This window comes from Erigeron canadensis, chromosome 3, assembly GCF_010389155.1.
Source record: "Erigeron canadensis isolate Cc75 chromosome 3, C_canadensis_v1, whole genome shotgun sequence".
Lineage (NCBI taxonomy): Eukaryota > Viridiplantae > Streptophyta > Magnoliopsida > Asterales > Asteraceae > Erigeron > Erigeron canadensis.
In genome coordinates, this window is record NC_057763.1 from 29330815 (window position 1) to 29353069 (window position 22255).

Here is a 22255-nt window from a genome sequence, read left to right on the forward strand (position 1 = left end):
CCTCCACACAATTATAAACTTTAAAATTACACATAAGTTATTCTGAAAACAATCAAAAAACAATTTTCATGTAAGAATATATATATATATATATGTATGTATGTATAATATGGGGATGAGAATATAAGACTGTGGGATATCTAAGCCTCACATATTGTTTTTTTTTAATCCATAAAAATCATGGGGGCCCATGCATTTATTCATTAAACAAGAAATAATAAAATATTAGTATGTGAGGGGTTCCACACCTAAGCTTAGGTGCCGCACAACCTTATATTCTCTTTTCCCATATAATATATGTAAATTATTCGAGAACGACGGAATATCTAACATATCTTGTCTTAATCGGTTTTAGATAGAGAGTCCTCACCAATTAGATATGAATTTAAACCACTATTACCCAGAAGTGTGAAGGTGAAAAGTGAAAACTATCTATATCTTTCGCAACTCACAAATATGCTTAGAGTAGTACTCAAACATTAGACCTTATCTGAACAAACATGTTTCCTTTCCATTATGCCATTTAGTGATGGTTATTTAAAATTTATATAATTGTTGTTAATAAGCTTTCATTAACTAATTAATATTTTATATATAATTATATAACGCATATATATATATATATGTTAACTTAACAATGACTAATTATGTTTGTTTTAACGGCGAAGTGAAATGTTATGTTGTTTTCTATAAGGAAAATGCTTAATCCTTCTATTATATCCTTCCAAAAATCTTTCTAATAATATGATCATGACACATTGTGTGATCTAAGGATAAAATTATAATTAAAAAAGAGAATTAATAGATTACAAAAGAAATGCATTAGGTGAATTATTAGGAGGGTTTTGTTAGGAGGATATATGAGTACTCTTTCTAGAATAGTACAAACCCAACCTATATTAAGATTTGAGACAACAGTACTGAAATTATACAAACTAAGCCATACAATTTGCGAGGTTCGTAGTGCAATCCTTAATGTACCTATGACCTACGAAATTAGTTCATCGTGCAAGCCTCCTATGCCAAAACTGAGACGTTGCTCACAAAATATGCTACCATTCTACACAAAAACCACGTTTGTAGATGAAGATACATCACCAAGGTGCATTAGCTTCTTCATGGAAGATTGGCTCAAGGTCATGGCCTCTCAACTCCAAATTTTCGATCTCAACGTCAAGATTCTTGATCAGCTCTTTAGCCTCACAAAGCTTTTTGTTAATAACTCTTAACTCTTCTTCTGCCTTTACTTGTTCATTCTTTTTTGCTTCCAAGAGCTCATTTGATTCAAACAATAGTCCCACAAGCTTACTTATCCGGCCTCTTAAAAACCCAACTTTCATGCCTACTTCTTCAAATGCCTTCAAAGTTTTGTCCCATGTTTCTATATCATCACGAGTAATGCTGGCTTTACAAGCTCTAATGGCATCAGCAATTGTTATAGTTTCAAGAATTATTCCAACAGCTAGCTTAACATTAAGACCCTTGAGGAGGTTTTCATGAAGATAAGTTTTTTGACTGCTGCATAAATCATAGTATTTGATCTGAAAATGTTTTGGTATTTCAGAATCTATGACTAAACCATCCACAACAATTCTGAAATCATCAACACACTTGATATCCTTGAACTCAATAACTGATTCTAAGAATCGCAGTCCTTCAGAAACTACTGAATCAGAATTTGCAGACTCACTATCCTCTTCGGATTGCTCAAATGCTACTAAGCCATTCTCTTGAACAGTGTCTTCGTGTGAATCTATTTCCATATTTTCACTTTGATGTTTGTCTGATCAAGTTAAAGAAGAAAAATGAAAAAGAAAAATAAGGACCACATACATAGAAATGCCAGAGATGGCAATATGCCAATATCAACCCATTAACTTATGATTGGGTCCTAATGGGTCAAACGGGTTGAGTCTCCCCTGAAGTTTAATGTTAATACTTAAGATCTCCTACATGTTAATGTGAATTTAATCTAACCAAACCTACCCAACTTATTGAACCACATACTAAAAGTTGTCCTGTTTCAACCTAAATCCATATTAATTTGTTACCAGACCTATCCATCTTGCAACCTTTACAAAACAGCAAAGGACTGCGGTAAATATGTCAAGTGACTTACAAACATCCATACCATAATGAACTAAGTTTAGAAGGCCAAGAGCTCCATCGGTTTCATTCAGATCATTTACTCTTACAATGTAGACCTGCAAAGAACATTTATATACAAATAAAATCATGAACAAGTAGAAGATAATGTAGTAAAACTGAACATCATGCCACCCAAGTTTCATTTTCTTCACATATTGGCTCATTCCTTCAAAAATTTGTTGGATGAAAAGTTTACCTTCAAATTAGTCAAAAGAAAAAGGTAGACCTTGAAGTTAAGTCAATACTTAATTCGACAATGCGTAAAAAGATGAAAAAGCTTGCTCTCGTTCATTTTTCACCTCTACATTTGCTTGACTTAACAATGAAATTTGGTCATATATTTACCTTGAATTTCCATTGCTCAATCAACTGAAAAACTAGAGCATCTCCCTCAACCAATTTGCAAGCAATTGAGAATCCTCTCCAGCCACCACTTAATCCAGTCTTGCGATCAAGATACTTTGTGTTGAATTCTTGTTCATGTTCATCCAGCAACACAACTGTCACATCATCCTTCGGAAGATATGCATCACAGAATTTCTTGGGCATCCCCTGTCACATTTAGCCCAAATAAGACTTACACATCGCTTATATGATTATACTTTGATTATAGCATAATATTGAGCTTAATTACCAGCCAAAAGCAACGGGTAACATGTGATGGGAGCATAGACTTAACAAAACTAGGTGACTCAGATGGTAGGCTTGCTTGAAGCTCGTTGGCTCGTGCCATGGCAGCCGACTTGGCTTGTGAATTAGAAGGTTGAGTCGAAGCAGCCATCTTAGGATCATAGCTTATGTTTTGCACAAATAGTGTATAGTCAGAAATGGTCCTCAAAATATGCAAAATATCCAATATACACTTATAGATTATGAACTAACCTTACTATTTCTTTGTGTGGTAGATCAAAAGTCTTCTGCTAATAAAGTTAACAAGAACACATTAAGCTTTAATACAACAAGAGTTATAAAATAACAAAATAATTAGTCCAATAGGTGAGCTTTGCAGAACAAGCTACATGGTACCCAAGCAAGGCGGTGATGAATCCTTAAGAAGGTAGTTTTGTGAATTCTTTGTAAAAGTGGGGATTTTTCCAAAAGGTCTTGCAAAAGCCGATAGTCAACAATATCATTTGCAAGAGTGGCATTTTCAAGTTTATGTCTGAGTTTGAGAAACTCGGATTCTCCTGCAATTCAAAGACAACGCTAAGGGTGCGTTTAGTTCAAGAAAACTCCCTTGTTTTCCATTTTCATTTTCCAAGAAAACATGGAATACAGGAAACGCGTTCAAATTGTAACTTTTTAGAAAAGTTTTCCTTGGAAAATGAAAATTCCCTTTTCCAACTTTTGCACTAAAATTAGAAAACTGTTTTTTTCAGTTTTTGTTTTCACTTTTCTATTTTCTAAACCTTTTATAAACCTAAAATTAGAAAACAAGTGAATTTGAACATGTTTTCTAGTTTTCTAAAATGAAAACTCCATCTTTTATTTTGAACGCGTTTTCAAAAATTTCAAGGGTTTTTTAGAAATGAAAAACCTTTTCATTTTTCTAGAAAACTAAAAATGGAAAACTTAAAAACATTTTCTCCAACTAAACGCGCCCTAAGAATCCGACTTTCTCAACCTCGGATATACCACTTTTGCAAATAAATTTGTTGACTACATGGTTTTGCAAAAACTTCAGAAAAATCCCTACTTATACAAAAATTCTAAATTTTATGGTTATAAACAAATTTTGAACTGGTAATGATATGTCTAAAAACTGGTTTAACTTTAACCCATTCTTATATAAAGTTGTCATGTGTCTTAATACTTCATTTAAAACACATTTTACCAATCAATATTCCCTAGACTACAACGAGTGTCACGTTAACGAGTCAGCAAAATGGAACATGAAAACCACCAAGGGGTGCTTGGAAATGTAAGACTTATCAGCTTAAAAGCCAATAAGCTCGTTTTTTTACCGGCTGAACTTGAGTTTGTAATCTCATAACAAGCCTACAAAACGAGCTTATCGGGTATTTAAATTTTAAATATCAATAAGCTGATAAGCCCAAAATGTAAATAGAATGACTTATATAGTTACATATGAAACTAGTAGTAAAAAAATATGTCAATGTGTAACTTACCTTCTGTTTAAAATTTGTGGGGTTTTTATGCAATAACGTTTTACTCTTAATCTCCATTGCCTTTTTCTGTTACAGTTTCAACAAACAAAACACTAAAAACAACAATATAAATAAAATGACTTATACTAAAACATATAATTAAACATCTCAAAATAAAGTTTTCAAGTGTAAAACAAGACATATAGTAATACAGGATACCTTGGAAGACATTAGAAATGTGGTGTTCTTGACTTCTTTGTTGAAGCACAGCAGAGGATGAGTTTGTGTATGAATGTTATACAGTAATTATTTTAAAATTTGAATGTAATGCAAATAATAATAAAGAAAACTGAGGAGTGGGTTTGTGACTTTTTGATTATGGTGAGGTGATTGGTCGATGGGATTTTTAAAATTAAATATGAAAAGATAGTTATGAAAGGCTTTTATTATTTTATACAGTATACCATACTACAGTGGTACATTGTCTTGGGAGATGAAAGTGTGGAATATGTATTTTGAATGGAAAAGTGATATTTCTATGAAGAAATTTTGATATCTACAATGAATGTATAGATTTTTATGCATAGAATATAATTGTATGATGTATGTATCATTTTTGTAGAGGCAAAAATGTGTGATAGGAATATCATTTTTTCATTTTGAATTGAAACATTTTTGATTTCATTCATTAAAAAGGGTTTCTGAATACAACTTATGGGCATAGATGATAGATGAAGTGTAATTAATGAGTTAATTGCTAATATAGGGTTAACCCACTTGGTAATAAATATGGTGTAATTTTCAACCGTTCAAGAAAGTAAATTTAACTTATGTGTGAACACTTTTGACATGGATGCTAAATTTTCAAAGAAGTTTGTTCACATTTGACTACAACTTTTGACTTTTTGTTGTGTTTGTTTAGCTATGAAAAATAATACAGCAAATGTAATATTGTATGTGATTATGGTCTGAGGATGGTGACCCGGATCCAGCCCAGGGCAACCTAACAAGAGTCGATGGTCGGGCTAATTCGGTACAGCCAGATCGATTCAGAATGTGAGAGAATATTTGCTTCTATTATATTAAGTATTTATCCTTATTTTAACTTTTGGCGATTTGATTTTTGTTTCCTTAATTGATTGGCTGTATTCTAGCACTTTTTGTGGTTTTTTTTTTTTGGTGAGATTTGATGGAAAATGTTGGTTAATTTTTTTTGAATTAAGGATGATACGTCTTTGATTGAACACACTACACACCATGAAGGCATGAACAGTAACCAAATTGCAATGTAAGAGCTGATTGAACATCCATGCAGCTAAGGTGAGCTACATATTATTAACTCAAAAGGGTCATATATATAGCATGAATCTATTACAAAACACGTTACACCGGTCCTACCTGTACATTTCGTGCAAAATCACTCACACCTCCATTAACATTTGTACCTTTACTAGAGCCCCGAAACACATGACACCATAACCAACATGGACCATTCACACACTGGTCTCTCTATCTTCAGTGTCATTTCTATGTACATTATTATTATACAGCTTCTCTTGATCTACTGTCTTATAATCTTGATCTTCTCATACGTTTCAAGGCGTTTAATGATGGCCGCTTACGAGCAGATGCAAATGGTTGTCTGTTTTCAAACTTAATATCCCAACCTTCGACATTCTTTGGTACACAGCCGTCAAAGAGAACTTGACCAAGTACACTGTGAGGACTTAGGGTTGGCGGACTTGATAATAGGACAGCTCTTCTTTCTTTTTGTTCATCTTGTAAGGATCCAGATTCTTTACCATTTTGATATTCAGCTGAACTTGGCAAGAAGAAGTGGTCGTTTGGTCCGATTGCTACTCTTCTAAGGCTTTGGTTTGAGTCGACTGCTGCATTCTGAAGGTCACATATTAATTCACATATTTTATCATGCATGCCTTCCATGCCACTTCGTTCACCAAGTTTTTGTAGTTTTTGGTTAAATATCGAAATTGAGTGCTCAAAAAACTCGGTAACTGCTGCTCTGTATTGGATGGGATTGTGCTTGTAGTGACCTATGGCAAACAAAAGGAGTTGTATAAAATCCCGGTTTGGGTAACATGCTAAAAGAAGCAAACTTTAGGATACAGGTTAACCAGTCCCTTCGTTGCTAATGTCTTATAACCCTTTTTTACACGGATTCATTAGCCAAAAACTATATGGGTTATTGCAGTGAAATGTAATCAACGTGATTTTTAAATTCTATTTTACACCACATGCCTTTTTTTGCACCCATAGAAAGGCTCAAATTTCCAAAAAAACAAACTATTGATAATAGAAATCTCAAACTTTCAACCCTTCTTAATTCAGGGCATTTAAACCCAATTACACATCAAAATGATGAAATTGCAGCGGACATGCTCGTAACTTAGACCATGTTGACTTCTTTTTAACAGATCATCTAGAAACCGTTTAGCCTGGAAATATTACTCTGAGTGAAAACCTTTTAGACGTTTGAGCCTTTTTATGGCAACTACAAAGTATAACCAAAAAGGAAAGCAAGCCAAAGTGGATTAACTTTTATGCAATTTTCCATAAAATATAACCTGAGTTGACTCTCTAACACATAAATGGGTCAAAATTGTGCAAGAGTTCTACATGTGTAGAAATAAGGAGCCAAATGAGTTAAGAACTAACCTACATGAGGAGAATCCTTCCATCTGATAAGTCGAACATTTCCTCCTAATCCTTCTACTTGTTGAGCAAACGCTCGTATGACTGGATATGGAGCAAGATCATCATTTTCCGAACACAATATGAGAAATGGAGCTTCCAAACCCTGCATTTAAAGAAATGACAATAACCCAAGGATTACAGTAACTCAAATGAAGTTTAATTCTTTGAAAAATGCTTGTATAAAAAGTTGAAACTTACAACAGAAGAGTAAAGTGTTTGCCAGTACTCCGAACGTTGGGATCCAAATCTAGTGAGAAATAGAGCATCCAGACCAGAAGTGACGCCTTTTGCCACCATTGAAACCAACTTGGACGAACCAGGCACGTTGCGAATAGATGGGTGTAAAGCAAAACGAGCACCCAAATCACCAGTCACATTAACTGGACCAGAGTCATACATTTGACCAGAGATGCAGGTCATGATTAACCGACTATCATCCTTCACATAACAATAATAACAATAAGAAAAATAAAAAACAAATCAACCCCATATAATTTGCACATATACAATATACATACCAAGCCAAGATGTGCTTCACATGTTCCTTCAATGATCTGAATCATAAGTAAAAAATTACTTTTATGATCATAAAAGTTGAAAGATAAGTTTGTACGAGAGTGAATTATGTTTACCTGAAAAACCTTGTACATACAAGACTGTGAACCACCAGACAGAGATATCAGGACTAAGGGACATGGTTTAGATCGTAACTCCTACAGTCAGAAGCAAATTCAATTCATAGAAAATGTGTTTAATTGCAAGCCATACATTTAGAAACCAACTTTTTAGAAAGAATAAAATTATCATACACTTCTATGAAATAGATAAAGGGGCATTAAAGATTAAACTAACCTCCAAAAGCTCATTTAGGACAGAAAATGCGAGTGATGTGGCTCTCTCTGGGAAAAATCTGCACAAATCAGTTGCATTACATATTTTAAAAACAATGTTTACAAATATCACAAAATGCAACTGTGCTCTAGATCATTCTATTTTTTTGGCAAATTGTGAATATCTAAACACAGTAGCAGAAAGAATCGACAAAGGATAGCCTGGAATACCATAGGTCTGTAATGAAACCCACCTCTCAATAAGGATCGACAAAGAATAGCCTAGAATACCATACAACACCATCTGGTGGGACCAATTTTACAATGTGACTGACAAATATACATAGCCAAAGTTACACTGCTTATCTTCAAACTCGTGCGTAAGTTTTTAACCTTAGCACAAGTTATATAGAGGTTTGTCCTAGTTCAGTTAATACTCAATACACTATCATTAACTCATAGAATACGCCAGAAGTTCATTTTAAATCCTGTACTTTCTGATAAATTGCCCATCTAAGGGACATATTGGGATCAAATGCCGATACTCATTCTATTCTTATTGTGAAATGGCCTAAGGAATGCTCGATTTTCGTTTTGGAACTGATTGTGTAAAGATCATATAATCAGACTTGCCTGATTATGTAATCAACTACAAAAGGCAGGAGCACATTAAACACAAATTTCCAGAGCCTGTTATAATACACTTGATCATATGAATCTAATTACTGAATATCATATCATCACTTCCACAGGGCCCCCTTAAACATATCAATCTTATTACAGATAGCTTCAATGTTAACCAGCCAACAATTATATCTAACGTTGTCGGTTAAACAGTCTCCATACCAAAATCCAATTAACAACTAACTGAAACCTGAATGGTGCTAATTATGCAGAGTTCAATATTCATCGAAAGATACAAACTTTATCCCTAAAAGCTTAAATGACACCAATCAAAACCTTAATACTGTAGTACTTACTTAATTCCCTTAATTTCAACCTACATCTAGACAGAAAAATTATCAAAAATTCTCTAACTTTTTACATTGAAATAATAATAATATTCACATATATCCCTTGAATCTATCTTTACATATATTCTTTTGTACCTTGAACATTCTAAATATAGAGTCTACACTATTAAATTAACTTTTAACAAATACCCACATCAAATAAACAACTTTTAACCAAAACCCACATAAAAGTTTTCAACTTTATGTATAAAAAACACAACTTTATATATATATATATATATATATATAACACTTACGGATTGAGGAAATCAGACTGAACAACAAGGGAATTCCATCCAATAGACCAATAAAGATCAACATATTCCTTCAATTGTGAATCTCGAACAGAACCCCAGCTGAAAATTACAACAATTCCTTCAAATTTTGATAAAGATTTAGAATCTTGAAACCAGAAAAAAGTTCCACCTGTTGAGCTATTAGTCAACATACTAAATACTATTTTTTGTTTTATTAAAATTAAAGAAAATTAAATGAAGATGGTAATTGAAAAGAGGGGAAGTTTGGGGTAGATGATGGTGTGGTGATGGAGTGATTGGGGTCCAGCAGCAAATGCAAAGAAAGGGTGATGCGGAAATGTGATCTCTTTGTGTGTGAAGATGTGTTTTCGGCTTATTTTATGATTATATCCCTTTTATATATATATTTTAAACTTTAAAATATATTATAAGTATTGTCATGTGTATTTAATAAAGTAATAATGTGGTCACATAGATGTTTGATATAGAAAATGTCAAAATGATGATGATCTTGGAGTTTGATATAGTGATAAAAATAAAATGTGGAATATTCTATGTTTATCATGTGAAAGGAAATTGAATATATTAGTTGTGGACTTGTGGTATGTTTTAGAAAACGGAAATGCTATAGGGTTGTATTTAATGTATATAAAAAAAAGTTATATTTTCCATATTAAAAGTCTGGCTTCTAATTTTTATGGTAAATATACAAACAATTTATGCACCTTAAACACAGTCCTAAGGGCTGTATTTAGCAAACCCCATAAAAGGTGATGTACAACGGATTAGGTTAGATGATTTTAGGAGTTTGAGGGGATTTAACAGTAATTCTCTCTCGGTAGGATTTTTGCTCCCTTATACGTCGGTTTGAGTGTGTTTTGATCTTTAGGGTTTTTCCTGAGATCTTGTATGTGAGTTGTTTAGGGTTTTTCCCGTAATTGTTGGATGTCTTACTATTTAGGGTCTTCTCCCATTTATAGTGATCTTTCGTGAAGGGTAAGCCTCCAGATGCGGCTTAAGCTCCTTAACTTTAGCAATGATCTCCTTTCTTTATGGAAATGATATGATAATATCTTTCTTGTGCTTATCTTCTTCAGCCTGGGTTGCGTAACACCCTGGGTAATTTCTTAGTCTGCAGCCTTCCCAGAGTTAGGATTACCCTGGGTGATAGCGGATACGTCATCAATGTCAATTCACGAAGTTAGGGACCACAAGGAAGAAAAAACTCACCAATTTAACCGCTACAGAAGACACGACGTTAAATTAGAGGTAAAACCTCGCATGCTCAGACTCGAACCCTGGTCTCCCAGGATTCAAGCATCATTACAGGACTCGGAATGCCGCTGAGTTTTTAACCCATTGGCCGGCTGCCACAGACATTTCATGATACAATGCGAGTTAATGCTTAATTTAGCTATCATAGTTGAGTAAACTTGTTTTTGTCACGTAAATATTCGAGAAACCTAAAATCACATAAAAGTAACAACTTCTTTTTATAACTAAAGGTTGACTAATAACTTAATATGGTTATCAATAGTTTCTTTGATATTAATCTACGAAACTTAAAAGCAAAACAATATCCCACCTGAAATATGAGTCATGACGTGAAGTTGTAGCAATATATACTCAAAATATTAATACTGGTATTAGTATTACACAGGTCTTGTGCCAATATATTTTTCATCCTTTTTTATGCATTTACAATTTCTAATTTAGTAATTTTGTTGAAAAAATATAACGTTTCTTTTTATTAACTTACTAGCTAATCAACCCGGATTCAATCCGGGTCGTTGTAAATATGTTTCGTTACAAATACAAAATATAAATTGTAATAAGATGCAAACTTTGATCTTAAATCATTACTATAAATTTGTAATTAATAAAAATTGTCACAAAGAGAACTAAACTTATGTACTTATGTATTTTAACTCCAAAATAAATTTTTACTTGAAGATAGATAAAGAAAATATCATTAATTTAAATTTATAAATATTTTATCAAGACTTAAATGAAAATTTTGAACTATGATAGACTAAAGAAAATATATGCTAAATTAGAATAAATGTATTTTTGTAACATGACATCATCTTTAATTATAAAAATTGTAGGAAAAAGTTATAGAATGACACATCATATTTTTTCTTCTAGAAACAATTCTTCTTTATTAATAATAGAGATTAAGTCAAATGGTTTGAGTCAATGGGATTGATGGTCAATTGGTAAGGTCTTTGACCTTGAAAGGATCTACCTGGGTTCGAGTCTCATTTCTCATATTTGTGAGGGTAGATTAATAGAGGTTTTTCGAGAGTCCTGATTTCCAGGCATACGTGTAATTTAGGAGTAGGAGTAGAATAAAATGTCGTTCAAAAAAAAGTCAAATGGTTTGCTTTTGACTTTTGAATTCACCTTCTTGTTTTTTTTTGAACAGATAGTCGGTATTTGACATCAGAAAACACCTCACCGTATAATGGCGAACCCTAGTACGTACTCTAGACTACGAGATGTAGACCATAAGCCGTTACAGATGATTCAGGGAAAAAACCCACAGACTTGTCACTTCTAAGAGTTAAACTCGAAGCCTGTGGAAAAAAACCAGAGATGCATCTACCAGTTGAGCTAGCTTCATTTGCAATTCGCCTTCTTGTTTTGTTGAACAATGAATGTATCTATGGAGCTAAAAAATATACACACACTCACGAAGCTCGTTAAAGTCATTCGTTACCCGCTAATGCCTTTTCTTTATTTATATTCTGTATCTATATTCTCTTATAAAGAAAAAACATTTTTTTATTTTAAGTAATTTTATCTTTGAATTACCAAAATTGCCCTTGACTTTATGTTTAATCCTTAATGAATTAATTTACACTCTAAACCTTTATTTTAATAATTAACACTTTAAACTCTTATTTTCAAAAAATTTCTACTATCATAATTATATCAACCTACATCACTTGACATCGCCACCACCACAAATAGTACCATCACCGACACCACTAGACCGTCTTCCCCACCACTACTGCCGCATTGCACGGGTATCTTGCTCGTAATCGTAATATCAACGTCACATTTGGTAGATCGGTAACCTACGAGTTTTAAGCAAAACGTGCCCATAACATAAAGCGGAATAAAGAGAACTTCTTTTAGGCTAGCGGGGTTTAAATATGGTCACTTGAACTAGTTGAACATATTATTGTTTACGAGCTTAGTATTCTTGTGTTGTGGCGAAATTTTATACCATTTTTTTGGATGAATACATTGGTTACAGAGTGTCAAAATTATAGATTATAAGATTCTGTCGATTGTTTTAAAACTATATGGTATTTAAGTGTTGTAATGTATAGAAGGCATTTTGGAACCATAAATATGCTGAAATGGACATTTTAGGAATAAAAAATTATGTTTAATATAGATTAATCCAATTCTTTTTATAAAGGGTTAAAAGATCATGTACCTAAATAAATAAAGCTAGAATTTGCTACAACCATCAGTTTCACTACTATAGAGAAAGACTTAAAAAGACTATACCATATTAATAGTAGACAACCCATAATTATGAATTTATGATACAAGGAAATGTGACAACGTTTGACTTGTTATTTCCTTCTAGTTTTTACATAAAAGGAGTAACATACCTAACAGCCGGGAACCCATCATGTGATTCTAGGTCTTTCTTAATGAGAGACTTATTAGTCATGACAATCGTATGATGGTATTTTTTCAGTCGAAATTTTTTTGGAATATATATTGGACATCTAAGAAAGGTTTTGTACTTGGTCCTAATGATATATGTGGTATTACCCATCCAACAAAAATTTATTAGTTTTAGTCTCTGTTTTTATTTTTTTATTTTTAACATTGTGAGTTTTTGTCCTAAGATAAATATATATAAAGATTATATAGGTTTTAGGTAAAATAAAACAAGTATTAAAGTAAAACAAATAAAACAATAGGTTTATTTTCACTGAAAATCACCGTGCATCATGAAAATTATAATGCATCAATTGCTTCGTGAATCTTCGTGCATCAATTTAACCATGATCTAAGGGTCAAGATCTAGTCCTATTTGTTTTACTTTAATACTTGTTTTACAATACTCAACCTCAATTATATATATATATATATATGTATATGTATGTATTTGTTATTGAGTTGTCATTAAAAAATTTACTTGTAGAATTAAAATAAAGGCCCAAAAGGCCATAAGCCCATAACTGTCTTTGGTAGTTGGGTCTATTACCGAGGCCTATGTTGTAGTGTTTCTTCTCTCGTAGTAATATCTGTTGGCCCATTGGATTATATGTTTTACAGGATTGTTCACCAAATAAGTCTTTATCCACTTATACTATCAATGCCCAAAACTCATGTGATCCATGATTCCGAACAAAAGTTTGAATTCAAACGAATGTATGTTTTTTCAAAATTAATTTTGGCATCAACACTTCTTTTATACTTGTTCATGAATTTCATTGTCTCTTTGGGGTTGAGTGCATTATCTAAAATCTACTGGCCTTCGATATAATCATTTTATACATTACCATGCACCTTACTAAATATCCCATCTTAATTAACTCAGACCATCAAAGATTTTAGCGATGATTTCATAGCACATTAGCACCCAATTATGCTTAATGGATCACCCAAAGTCTACAATACAAATAAGATTTCCTAATTTTACAACTTTAAACTGGTTTTTATATTGTTAAGTGATTTGCTGAAATCAATATTGTGGCCCGTCATTTTTTTTTGTCAATTTTTAAGTCCCGTCTAATATAATTTTTACGATTCACCATTTATATCAACTGTTTTACATGTTCATACTAGTGGTTTCAACTTTCAAGGTAATTATTTACATAAATGACTATAAAAATCGATAAAATTATGGTTTGAAGTCTCAAACAAATTTACAAGCATATGTAGATTATGTGTGAATGTCTAACTAATTACCTTTAAGAATAAAATGTTTATGTGATGGAGCATGCTATAGTAAATGTTAAATTGCATACTAATACATACATGAAGCAAATGACCATTTTGTGAGAGAATAAAATTTCTAATTTTTTTTTACTTAACAACTAGCCTTTTTCGTGAAAGGGTTAACGGTGATCCTCTCATCCTCCGAGCCAAACTGATGGCTAACCAGTCTGATTGGCTACATGGTGTTTTTTTTGTTCACATAACAAATTAGACGAACAGAGTCGGGAGTTCAGTGTCTCATGACATCAAGTGGATTTCGTGAAACTAGTAGTGTCACGAATAATCATTTGGTTATTTTGCAAAGATATTCAAAAATTTGGTCGCTGGTGTTGGTTCGTTGTTGACTTGATCACTTATTCACTTCCTTTTTTTTAACCGGCTATTGACTTGATCATTTGAGTAATATTCTTTGTAATTGCTAGCTAGGCAAGGGAATATAATATATAAACTTTTGTCCTTAAAGAAGATAAATTGCCTTGGAGTCAGAATTAATAATATTTCATTTTTGATAAAAGAGATTATCGTAAGATTTGATGTGAAATTCCATTGGGATGGGACAAAAGGGCTAAGTTTTTGAGTAGCACAGAAAGTAAAGCAAACTTATGTCTAGTTATCTGTTCTTTATAGCTATTTTAAACAAAGAATGTTCAAAAACAAAGATTATTGTACTTTTGAATCTCGCTCTTTTTTTTTTTTTAATGCTTCTAGCTTGTTAATTGTAATTACAAAATTCTATGCTATGCATGCTTTAATTTGTAGAGCATGCGGAGTGGTCTAATGTAACCTACACTTTATAAATACTTGATGATTACTTGGTTGTTTCAAAGTGATTTATATAGCTTTCATTTCAAAATGGAGTCAGTTAAAAATATTAATTTCTTTCAACCAACACAACTTGTAAGTTAATTTGCATCTCAAAAATTAAATCAACACAAATTTCTTCAATTGTTAACAAACTTTTAATAATCCAGAATATATAGATTAAATCTCAATTTAATCTATCTCTAAATTCAATTTAAATTGAATCAACAAATAATCTTGAAATCAACCAAAATCCCAACTCTTATTCAGCTGAGATTTACACAACTAGATTATTGTGTGTTCTATTACAAAGATCAAATTTAAATTTGAGAGAGATTTACAGAAATATGATCGAGAGAATAATTAACAAAAAACAGGAAAACGGTTTTATGAACCCTAAGGGTTCTATTTATATACAAAAATATATATATGAAAAATACAAAACTGGTTCCTCTACTTTGAAGTTTTCAGAAAAATCATCTTTAGTCCTTTTAAGCACCAGAAGTTCACCACAAGTCCTTAAGCCGATAAGCACATGACACAAGCTCTCTTAAACTGAACCAGCTTTATCATAAGCTAATCTGCACATATCTAATCATGCAATAAGCAACAATTAAGCAAGAATACGATTACAAGAATACTATTTAACAAATTGACCACTCTCAATGAAGTAATCGACCTCCAAAATGTAAAATCCTGACTCGATTTATCTATGGTTCCATTTATGTATATGCTTTTGCCTTCACTATATATTTATTTATTTTTTTAATTTTAAATGAATGAGCGTGATTACCGTGGAAATTCAAAAGGAGTGAAGTGCGAAATGTGATACTAACATAATATAACATTACAAATAACAACACCATAGTGTGATCGAGCTTTACTATATATTCATATTCTACTATACACGATACCACACATAGTATTTCACATAAAACCTATCAGATAAAAAGTAAATTGAAAAAACCCGTCAACCGATTTTTGAAAGTGAGTTAAACTATATATATATATATGATAAATAAAACAAATATTGTAGTAAACAAATAAAACAAGAGGGTTTTTTTAACTTAATATCACCGTGCATCATGAAATCATCATGCATCAATTGCTTCGTAAATCTTCGTGCATCAATTTAACCATGATCTAAGGGTCAAGATCTTGTCCTATTTGTTTTATTTTAATATTTTTTTTTTACAATGCACTAAGGACAATGTTATGACGACAAGAAGTGTCAAAAATTTTCTCAACAGAGAGAAAGACTTCACCAACAGGTATGTGTTCCCTTGATGTAAATGGGTCCCGAAAAAATGTAACTTACTCTTGTGGAGGGCAGTCATGGATCGCATCCTACCATGACTGCCCTATTGGAGCGTAGCTGCAATTTCGGGGATTTGGCGTGTGTGTTATGTGGGGAGGGACTGGAAACCATTAGCCACCTCTTTTGTGAATGTGGAGTGGCTGCTGATTTTTGACAAGCCGCTAGCGAGTGGTGCAAGACAAGACCTTTTTTTGTTTTTGACGTCAAGGACCTTCTTGAGTTTCACGAACAAACGGAAAGAACAGGGAAGAAAAGGAGGCGATTAGAGGTCTCATTATGAATAGTTGTTGGATGATTTGGAAACATGGTAATGACAATGTTGCTTCTATCATTTAAGATATCAAGTCCCTTGACTTTTTTTGGTACAAGAATCGATCAAAACATCATTGTATTAGTTGGTCGGATTGGTGTAATTTTAATTTATTGTAAATATCTGTATATAATTGCCGCCGGCGGTTTGTCGGAGCAAGTGTAAATGAATTTTTTTTTAAAAAGTTATTACCATAAAAGTGATTAAGAATGTAGAAAGACAACGTTACAAGGAGTAGAGTAGGATGTAACATTCTCTTGTTTTGTTCACAGGTTTCTTCGAGGCTGGCATTGGAGCGTTGGGACAGGGGAGTTACAAATTTAGGCAGCAGATCCAAAGCACAATTAAAGTAACCAATACTCCACCCCACCTTGCACGTGCCTTTGTTTTCTCTTTTCATTCTCCTCCCCTTTATTAGTTTTCAACTAATAATTCCCTATAAAATACTTGTCGCTTTTCGCCTTCCTAAGATTTAAAATTAGTTTGACGTTAGAATATTTAATATTCATAATATATCTACCTTTTTCGTTTTAAAAATATCCTTAATCACGTCATACATTATACGTATAAACTTCTATATATATGAAGACTTGGAAGTATTGTGTAAAATAATGTGGATTTTTGACCCATTGAAATTTTGGTAATGAATACACGTGAACGACCAAGTGATTCTTGAAAAGAAACAACAGCGTACGTGTACTAGGCTCCCATTCTATGTGACCTCACTTCACTTGAATAGTATTTTTTTGTTTTCTTACAAATCAAGATACATTTTGTTACTTTATTTGGGTATATTCAAGTTTAATTAGTCTCTTCATAATAATATAAAGAAAAGAATCTCAAAAGATGAAAATACTATAAATGGAAAAGGAAAAGCAATGAATGTAGGCGGAATAAGTGCACATGACAAGAAAAATAAAAAACGAGATTCTATATATCATGCTCACTCTATGATGAAAAAACATAAAAGGCTCAATGCAAAGGACCCTTCACCAAAAAGGGAATTTCATAACCCTCATCATGATGTACAAAGATGCTTTCATGTGAAAAGTATGATCATAATAATGTGATCACTTTAATTTTAGTGTACACCATCTCCCTCGATCATATTATTGATGTATGTAATCGGCGAATGAATAAAGTTTGGACCCAATAACGAAAAAAACAACCCTATATGTTTGTGAATGCAAACAACACTGGGTAGCTCAAACTCATCATGTAGTTTCATTTTTGAGAAAAAAGGTCACAAAGATCAACGGAAGATTAGACCTCTGTCTTATAAGTAAAATCTAAATGCCTTACCAGTCCGATCGTGGATCATTGACGCCATTATTAATTGGTATACAATTATGAGAGATGAAACTTATGAGCATACAATTATATAACCTTTATATGATGAGGATCAAATTTCCTTTTGAATTTACTTGGGAATGTGAAAATTTTCCTGCCAAGTATATGGTGACAAATTTGATGAAACTGCCGAGCTCTCAATCCATTCCGAAACAAAAGTACCCTTTTCAATGTCATGGCCAATTTCCACAAATTATAGAGTACAATAGGTTTAAATGTATGGGCACAAACATTATTGATGCACAAACTTTGTAGTTTGTCAAATCGTCAACAAACTTTTGTGTATTTAAGATAGAGGCACACGTACAAAGACAACATGATCTAATCTGTTAAATTACGCGAAGTGAGCAACCAAGACTTTTGTAGAACTACACATATGGTTTACTGTTGTTGGATTTCATTTAATTAACTGTTGTTGTAAAATCGTATATGTGAAAAACCAATTAAGCAACAATTATAACTTGTAACCTATAGTTAGAAACACTATGTCACTATCCATGTATACATTTTTTTTTAATAGGATACCATCTATACTAAATTAATTTATGAATTATCAACTCCACTCCGATGTAAAGCTGTCAAATCGTGTCTTAACAGATCTTAACAGGTTCGGTGCGCACAAAATTATTTTAAAAAATAAAAAAGTTGCATAGTATATTTTTTGCTTAACAGTTAATTTAACAGGTCTTAACAGGTACCCAATTGTCAGCCTTACTCCGACCCCTTCTCAAATTACAGGTTTTAATGTACTTAAAATGGCTCTCACCATTCAATACACCTATAACCTAACATACATGGTCTACCAAAAATACCCTTAATGAAATATTATACCTTAATTCCCATAAAAAAAATAAAGATCTATTTTTACATCAATTACATTTACATCGTTAACCACTACTTATCACCATCAGTCGCCTCCGTTATTACCATTGTCGTCACATTGTGCTGGCATAACTGCATAAGTCTAGTACTCAATTAACTCGAAAGCTTATCGATTAAATCCATATATGTTTTTGAAAACGAATTAGAAGGCATAATTGAAACATTAATTTATAAGTAAAATTTGTGAAAAGGAAAATATATAGTTGGAAAAGTATAGCAAGTTGCTGACAACTTCGCCCAAATTCTGAAAAGTGTTAGATATAATAGATCCATAAGAAATTTTCCTTAATAGAAATGCAACCTCTTCATTATATGACCCCACAAAGTTACAGTCACTGTGATGTCGCAGTAGTGCTGGCCAGATGAGAGAGAGATTTTGCAAAGGAAAATGTGATAGTTATTTTTGCAGAACAAAGAACCTTCTAACGGTTAACTACACAAACACATGATATTATTAACAGAACAAAATAAAATGTTACAAATAGTTCCAACACATGATATTTACAGAACAAGAAATTAAAAAGTTACAAATAGTTCCATAGAAATCACAAGAGTAGAGACACATGTGTTTAATATAATAAACGTAAATAAGTTTTTAAAAATCTGGTGCTAATTAACTAGCATCAAATTTTTAAAAATACATTTAAACGAACCAGATTAATCACATTTATCATTAATCTAAATTATAAATAAAATTACCAATTAATTAGTATAGTAGTGGCATGGTAAGTGACAAACTAGAAACAACCTAAATAAGATGTCTTCATTTCTCCAATCACTTTTTAGGCCATCATTTCAAATAGTTATGGCTTCAACTTTATCCATTGGTACCTTCCTTCTATCGGGACATCTTTCACAATATCAAAGTTGTACCTGTTCATTTAGCAACAAAAAACAAATATTATTAGCTGAAACTTACCACTTGTACTATATATATAATACGTACCCATGTTTATACTTTATACCAACCTATATGTACCTTAAATGTCTCGATAATTATCATTTTATAATCAATACTATTTTACTGACATACAATTAACAAATTTCATTTGATATATTTACAAACAGTTTTTGCCATCTACAATAATACACCCTTTACACAGTTGTATAATGTACAATATAATATGTATATTTGTTATATATGGTAAAAATTTGATGTAGATTTATCAATAAAATCTTATGGCTTTCTTCATAACTTTAATTTTCTTTTCATTAATCTATACACGTCCACGTCCACAACTACGCATAAATATACATTAAAAAAAACTTATACCTATACACCGTCATCAAAATCTCGTAGTAAATTAACCAAAGAAACCATTGATGCACCTAGTTATGTGTTGGCGCTAATGGCATCAGTTTAGATGACCGATATGATGAGGTAATGATGCCTCCCATTAGGAGTGTTTTAGTTAACTATATTTTGTCAATGAGATTAATGACTCATTAATAAGGTCTTTAGTTTTAAAGAAGTTTATTTGGGTTCGAATGTGATTCCTAAATTTGGAATCGGCTGTCGTAAAAAGAAATTTAACGAACGTTCTCTTTTTTTCATTTTATTTGTAAATGTTCACATGATCTACTCATGGTGCACTCATAATTATTATTTTTTTATAAGTACGACTAGATATCATAATCTACTAGTATTAGTTAGTTGCTAATCATAAATTATTATATTGTACTTACTTATCTGCAAAACGTTTTTGCTCATATTTTTCCGCTTTGGCAAAAAACTCCTCAAGCTCTTCGGCAGACGGCATTTTTGCCACTACAACTGGTGAAGGTTTCCGGCATGAAGTGGCCGCCTCATTCGTTGCGTCCGCCATTTCTTCTGATTCCAAACATCTCATAGTACTACTTGTTCTAGACACGTCTCTGAATAATTATATCAACATTAAAAACAAAATTTAAGAATGTGAAATTATACAAAATACTAGAATATATATATATAGAGTCAAACTTTACCTGAAACTTTTGTTAAGTGAAATGAAAATTCCGCTTTTGGGTATACACTTAGCCTGCAATTATTATTACATTCATCAAAAAACTTAACATATATTTAATGCTTAAAATATATGTACAAATAAAAAAGTAAATGAAAAATTACAAATCACATATATGTACATACCTTGATTATAAGATCTGGAATGGAATCATGTTTATTAGCCGAGCATAAACACGACGAAATTACATGATCATGAGAAGTACTTGTTGGATTTTCGTGGGAATTCATTTCAAATTTATGTTTGGAAACCTTTAATGTATTCTCATGATGATCTTCATCTTTAGAAACAACAACTCTTCTTCTTTTATAACTTGTAGTAACATGATCAGCATTATCTTTAGCACTGCATTTGTCGTGTGTATTTGAGACCGATATTGTCGCGCTTTCGCATCCGCTGGTGCCTGTTTCTTCAGCCATATATGGTTTATGGGAATGTGACTTTGTTGATGAAAGAAAACAAGTGATGAGAAAAAGGAGCTCTCTCTATATATATATATTTGTAATTGTCTTATTAATTAATCAAGGAAAATGAGTTTGTGAGAGAATTGAGAATGTAAGGGAAAGATAGAGTGATAATAAAGGTAGGCGGGTGGGATATGATCGGACGGTGCATATTTAATGAGCCGGTTGTTTTGAATATAATTAAAAGAAAAGTTAATTTGTTATCCACCGATAAAAGAAAAATTGGTCATTTTATGAAATGAAAGGTTACATTTTTGTTTTATGTTTGTGTTTGTATATGATATATAATGAAATAACGAATAAACATAAATATTTACAAACGTGACGAATATTCTTGTCCATTCGATCGGTTAGTCAAAAGAGAGAAAAAATGATATTCATGTTCATTCATTTTCAAAACAAACAAATATATATAAATGAATATCTAATCGAACGTTTACAAGCTATTCGTGAATGCATACATATATCCCGATCGATATGTTTGTATTCTCGTTATTATTTCTTTGTTTGTTAAAATAAAGTATAAACTTAACTATTTCAACGTAATATTTTGTTCGTTAAATGTTTCAACTAATTAAATGGACTTTTTTGGTATGGATATATTGAAGTCTACTCAAATCTATAGTGTATATATATTTACAATGCATTTCAAACTTAAAAGCATAATTAAAGTTCTTATGGAACTCACGAAACATATAATCGGGATGCATTATATATAGTCTTGAGCTTCAATATTCCAATTTTAATATATGTTCATTCAATCCTTTTAAAATAAATTAAAACAACTGGTCATTAACGCTAGTATATGACAAGTTATGTAAACTGAAATTTATGATTTTATTTATGTTTTTATGATATGATGAATTACATTGAGCCAAAGTCTCTATTTATACACATAATATATGCTCTAATTATGGTAACTAAATCAAAGTCTTGAATACGAGCCAATCCTTTTTTTGATGTCAAAGACGGGATCACTGTAAACTAGGAAATGTTGATTTTATTATGATCCTCAAATCTTGTTTCTAACACTCTCCCTCAAATTGAATAGTGGGATCACCAAAATTCAACTTGTTTAGACA

At 31.9% G+C, this 22255-nt stretch overlaps 3 protein-coding genes across 3 annotated transcripts; all 3 read right to left on the minus strand.

Annotated features, from left to right (window-relative positions):
- Positions 1-832: 832 nt before the first annotated feature.
- On the minus strand, positions 833-3064 carry LOC122594686 (B3 domain-containing protein Os01g0234100-like). Its single transcript, XM_043767110.1, has 5 exons — positions 3031-3064; positions 2783-2942; positions 2494-2700; positions 2132-2204; positions 833-1783 (listed from the first exon to the last, which is right to left on the minus strand). Exons 2-5 carry the CDS (start codon positions 2927-2929, stop codon positions 1095-1097), a joined length of 1116 nt encoding a protein of 371 aa, XP_043623045.1. The 5' UTR covers positions 2930-2942; positions 3031-3064; the 3' UTR covers positions 833-1094.
- Positions 3065-5552: 2488 nt separating this feature from the next.
- On the minus strand, positions 5553-9437 carry LOC122591342. Its single transcript, XM_043763606.1, has 7 exons — positions 9072-9437; positions 7824-7881; positions 7604-7684; positions 7490-7525; positions 7170-7409; positions 6933-7074; positions 5553-6310 (listed from the first exon to the last, which is right to left on the minus strand). The coding sequence occupies exons 1-7, from the start codon at positions 9260-9262 to the stop codon at positions 5826-5828; spliced, it is 1233 nt and encodes a 410-aa protein (XP_043619541.1). The 5' UTR covers positions 9263-9437; the 3' UTR covers positions 5553-5825.
- A 9785-nt stretch (positions 9438-19222) lies between these two features.
- Positions 19223-21238, minus strand: LOC122593422 (cyclin-dependent kinase inhibitor 7-like). The gene is made up of 4 exons (XM_043765832.1): positions 20835-21238; positions 20672-20724; positions 20393-20581; positions 19223-19579 (listed from the first exon to the last, which is right to left on the minus strand). The coding sequence occupies exons 1-4, from the start codon at positions 21126-21128 to the stop codon at positions 19510-19512; spliced, it is 606 nt and encodes a 201-aa protein (XP_043621767.1). The 5' UTR covers positions 21129-21238; the 3' UTR covers positions 19223-19509.
- Between the last annotated feature and the right edge of the window lie 1017 nt (positions 21239-22255).

Excerpts from the sequence above, each read along its gene's own strand:
- LOC122593422 (XM_043765832.1), bottom strand. The coding sequence starts at position 21,128 with ATGGCTGAAGAAACAGGCACCAGCGGATGCGAAAGCGCGACAATATCG. Across the intron at positions 20,725-20,834 it reads TTCCAGATCTTATAATCAAG|GCTAAGTGTATACCCAAAAG; the intron begins GTATGTACATAT and ends TAATAATTGCAG. Across the intron at positions 20,582-20,671 it reads TCACTTAACAAAAGTTTCAG|AGACGTGTCTAGAACAAGTA; the intron begins GTAAAGTTTGAC and ends ATAATTATTCAG.
- LOC122591342 (XM_043763606.1), bottom strand. The coding sequence starts at position 9,262 with ATGTTGACTAATAGCTCAACAGGTGGAACTTTTTTCTGGTTTCAAGAT. Across the intron at positions 7,075-7,169 it reads AAACACTTTACTCTTCTGTT|GGTTTGGAAGCTCCATTTCT; the intron begins GTAAGTTTCAAC and ends CTTTAAATGCAG. Across the intron at positions 6,311-6,932 it reads GAAGGATTCTCCTCATGTAG|GTCACTACAAGCACAATCCC; the intron begins GTTAGTTCTTAA and ends TGTTTGCCATAG.
- LOC122594686 (XM_043767110.1), bottom strand. The coding sequence starts at position 2,929 with ATGGCTGCTTCGACTCAACCTTCTAATTCACAAGCCAAGTCGGCTGCC. Across the intron at positions 2,701-2,782 it reads TTACCCGTTGCTTTTGGCTG|GGGATGCCCAAGAAATTCTG; the intron begins GTAATTAAGCTC and ends TAAATGTGACAG. Across the intron at positions 2,205-2,493 it reads TTGAGCAATGGAAATTCAAG|GTCTACATTGTAAGAGTAAA; the intron begins GTAAATATATGA and ends TGTTCTTTGCAG.